The sequence below is a fragment of the Priapulus caudatus genome, unplaced genomic scaffold (assembly GCF_000485595.1).
Source record: "Priapulus caudatus unplaced genomic scaffold, Priapulus_caudatus-5.0.1 Scaffold3682, whole genome shotgun sequence".
NCBI classification, from domain to species: Eukaryota; Metazoa; Priapulida; class Priapulimorpha; order Priapulimorphida; family Priapulidae; genus Priapulus; species Priapulus caudatus.
In genome coordinates, this window is record NW_014580743.1 from 1 (window position 1) to 4443 (window position 4443).

General features: G+C 40.8%; 1 protein-coding gene across 1 annotated transcript; it reads right to left on the reverse strand.

Moving 5' to 3' along the window:
- Window positions 1–2635: 2635 nt before the first annotated feature.
- LOC106819554 (monocarboxylate transporter 3-like) lies at window positions 2636–3949 on the reverse strand. The gene is made up of 2 exons (XM_014824169.1): window positions 3441–3949; window positions 2636–3231 (listed from the first exon to the last, which is right to left on the reverse strand). Exons 1-2 carry the CDS (start codon window positions 3901–3903, stop codon window positions 3038–3040), a joined length of 657 nt encoding a protein of 218 aa, XP_014679655.1. The 5' UTR covers window positions 3904–3949; the 3' UTR covers window positions 2636–3037.
- Between the last annotated feature and the right edge of the window lie 494 nt (window positions 3950–4443).

A 4443-nucleotide genomic window follows, 5' to 3' on the forward strand; every position in this document is an offset into this window, starting at 1 on the left:
AAATCATTTTCGTACCGGCTAAAACCCGTACTACAGGCCTGTATAAGCCTTTCGGCACCTGCGCGTGCAAAAACAGCTAATTAATTAGTGTTAATCGTGGGGTGTCAATTAACTTGAAAGCTCACGCGAGTTATTACTACTAGAATTCATTATTAGGCCATGTAGAAGTTATAGAACTATCTCATTATAGATCGCGAGTTAAGATGGTAAATAGCCAAACTGTTTTCTACCGAGCTAAACCCGGTACTACACAGCCTGTAGAAGCCTGTTCGCGACTGATCCGCGCTAGTGGCGAATAACAAGTAATTAATAGGTACATGTGGGTCAATTAACTTGAAACTCGCCTTACAGTGAGTTACTTCTAAGACATGCTATCATTACTAATTTAGGCATGTAAATTGTAAGAGACGTAGCTCTAATAGATCGCAGATGATTCGATTAGGTAAAATACCACTTTTCTACCGGCTAAACCCCGTTACTACAGGCCTCGTATAAGCCTTTCGGCTTGACCGCGGCGTTGAATAAATATGCTAATTAATTAGTATAATCGTGGGTCAATTAACTTGAAAAACTCACGTGATACTCTAAGACATGATATCATTAGCATGTAGAATTATACGAAAACGTATCTCTTACAGATCGCTCGAGGATATGGATATGTAAAGTACACTTTTCTTACGGCTAACCCGTATCTACAGGCCTGTATTAAGCCTTTCTCTTGACGCGCGGCAATAACATAGCTGAATTAATTAGGGTTAATCGGTGTCGTGGTCAACTTTAACTTCGAAACTCACAAGTGATTGCTTCTGAGACATGTATCATGATCATGTAGAATTATACGAAACGCTATCTCATATAGACGCGCGAGATGATAGGTTAAATACACTTTTCTACGGCGCTAAACCGTCTAATGCCTGTATAAGCCTTTCGGCTTGACCATGCGTGAATAAACAGTACGTAATTAGGGTAATTGTGGGTCAAATTAACTTTGAAACTTACAGTGATTACTGAAAGACATGATATCTTTACATTAGAGGCATTGGTAGAATTATCAGAAACGTATCTGCATATAGATCGCGAGATATGTATGTAAATTACACTTTTCTACCGGCTAAACCCCTACTTACAGAAGGCGATAATGCCGTTCGGTTAACGCGCGCCGGAGATATAGGAGCTAATTAATTAGGGTTACATCGTGAGTCAATTAACTTGAAACTCACAGTGAATTCACTTCTAAGACATGTTGCATTAGGCATGTTTAGAATGTTAGTAATCGGCTGTTCACTAGTAGATCGCGAGATTATGATAGGGTAAATACACTTTTCTACCGGCTAAACCGTATAGCGGCCTGTATAAAGCCTTTCGGGTCTTGAGCCGCGTGTGTGCACTGTCCGGCCACTATATGTGCTAGAGTAATAGACGTAATCGCTCGGGTCAATTTAACTTGAAACTCAGCAGTGAATTACTTCTTAAGACATGGATCATTATGTGCATGCAAATGGGATCTGAGAAACGCTAGTCTTCATATAGATTCGCGAGATGACTGATGGTCGGGGGAGGTGGTTCACGGGACGACGTTAACAGCTGTATACAATGCGGCCCGCACAGACAGTAGAGCGCGGGCGCGCGGCAGGGAGGTTCGGGAGTCGGTGCGCCGCCATATTGAATCGGTAGGGGAAAGTTGTATTCCGCTAGAGAATCAAGAATGCTTGGCTTAAGTGAATACCCATAAACATTAATTCGTTAGACTCGCAGGCACAAGTAGAATAATGTCGTGTCAGTTAAATAGCACTATTTTCCCGTTTTTCCGAATTGTACACTCTAGTATTGTATCTGAGCTCTTGATATAATATATATTATTGCGTAAGCTTGCTTGGGAAAATACCGGTGTACTGTTACAGCAGCATATTTCTACGTATTTGTGAGATGCGGGATTAGCTACGTTATAAATAGCTAGGTGTCGTAAACTGTCCACGATATTTGCCAACACCACTGCTAATGTTACTGGCTAGAATGGATCTAACTACTCGATCTCTTCACAAGCTTATATACTCGAGCATTTCTTAATCGAGCTAGCAGATGGCAGCACCGACCCATGCCGCTCTTCACTTCTATCAAGAGCGTATAAAGAAGGCTTCTTTATACGCTCTTGCTTCTATGTATAACTATCTCTAATACGTTTGCCTGTATGTCCGTTAATCTATAATGCCATGTTTACCCCTATGTACGTTAATCTATAATGCCATGTTTACCCCTATGTACGTTAATCTACAATGCCGTGTTTACCCGTATGTTCGATAATCTATAAATCTATATTTATCTGTATGTCCGTTAATCAATAATAACATATTTATCTGCATTTACGTTAATCTTAACGATGTTGAACGGTTGTAAAATAAATCAACAAGTCAAGCAAAATCGCCGCTTGCAGTTTTTTTTTGCTTACCGGAAGCCATTATTTTTGTATTCTTCGTGTAAAGAAAGCAGGTATAGAGTTTCTCCAGATGAAAATATTGGTGCTTTAATTTTACTGAATGTCATGACAAACGTACGTGTGCATGATCGATCATTGCAACCGTTCTGAATACCAAACAGATTAGGATTATGCATTACCGGGGAACCGAAACCTGGGAACCGGAACCGAATTGCTTATCAATATTATTAATTATTAATAATTACATTATAGGTTATAATTGATAAATTGGCTACTAGTCCTATGACTACTGCGTTTCTTGTCTCTTACCAAAAATATAGCATAAGTAAAAATATGCAACAACACTATTTTAAAATGAGCCTCTTTGCTAACGATATTATTAGCTAAAACTCATTTCTCTTTGTTCGCACTATATTGATATTAATCACAATTACATCTATAGTAACAGATAGTCACACACTGCGCATAATATTGTGGTTTCAGAATTAAAACAGTAACAAATTGTATTAAATTACATTCAGAATGTAAGAGAGTAATGTTTTACCATATACGTAACATAGTTGAGTTTGCAGTGTTCGCGAGTTAACACTTTAATTAACTTAATTAAAATCGTGTTTCCTCTAATATTGTGTCCTGTGTGTCACTCCGTCCTAACTTCGGTGGTTCCTCACTCGCGCGCTTCTGTCTGTAGTTAATGCAGAGGGCGCCACCCTGCAAGACTCCACTCACGATACATGAGATTCCAGAAAGGATAAAGACGGGTCTCAGGTCGCCAGTGTAGCGGTCCATGAGAAAACCTGCGGCAAAATTCATGTTCACGTTACCCTATTTCCAAGAGTCTATTTTAAAATTATAAATTCAATAAGAGTCACATTTCTAAGAGATAAGATCATCCTATCATCTATTAAGAGTCTATTACAAAGATCTATCACTCGTCATAATCCTGAAGCCTTAGATTAGCCTATCAATAGGTTATATCGCGTTCACTACAGCTAAATGTGTTTACCGGCTGCCACTGGTCCAGTCAAAATGCCAATGCCGCCGAAGAGTATGTAGATGGACTGAACCATTGGTAGATTCTGTATGCCGAATAGGTCTACTAGTATAGGTGTCTGCATGCTCGCTCGTACGCCATAGCTAGTTCCGTACAGCACACAGCAAAGTGCAAACGCCCACACCGTCTCCGCACGCAGAAGCATGAGGCTGATGATGCCGCCAACAAATGGTGTGAAGCCGAGGACCAGATGACGTGGAAACCATCGCCTGTCTCCTACGGCTGCCACTAAGAAGCGGCTAATGGCATTGCTAACTTGCAGCATGGTCAGCATCTGAGCAGCTCGCGTGAGACTCATGCCCCGCCTGATGCCAAGTAGAACGCAGTACGTGGTCAGTGTGGACCCCCCAATTACATACGCAGGGTTATTCAAGAAGTAAGCGCTTAATTTTATCATATCGGTGATTGGCATCATGAAACGAGTATTTCTGTCTTTTCTGCGCTTCTTTAGTTCTTCTTCCTATCTAGGTATTCCCCGAAACATGGCAGCAGCTGCTACAGTTTGTAGATACATGCCACCTAGAATGAACATCGTTCCATGCCAGGTGTACATGTGTAGGAGGAGGACACACAGTAGAGGACCGCTCAGCGATCCAACTGCTGATGCTGCCTGTATGAGCCCCGTTGCAAGGGAGCGTTTCTTTTCAAAGTAAAATGCGCCGATTATCTGTGAGGGTGAGTAGATCATTGACATGCCAAACCCTGCGAACAAACAGATTGCCTAGCAATACAGCGTCTGTTAATAAGCCAAGTTGTCTCACCTGTGAATATCCATTGACCCTTAAAGGAATAATAGGTCCATTGATTATGCAATGTTAACTAATGCTAGAGTAAGTGGCACCTTTTGTAGTTAATAAGCACATTACCTTATTTCCAAACGCGTATTAGTTTGTCCAATATCACTGCTGGTTACTAAGAATTGTCTAATTTAAATCCGCCGTCCAAAAATCAGTTA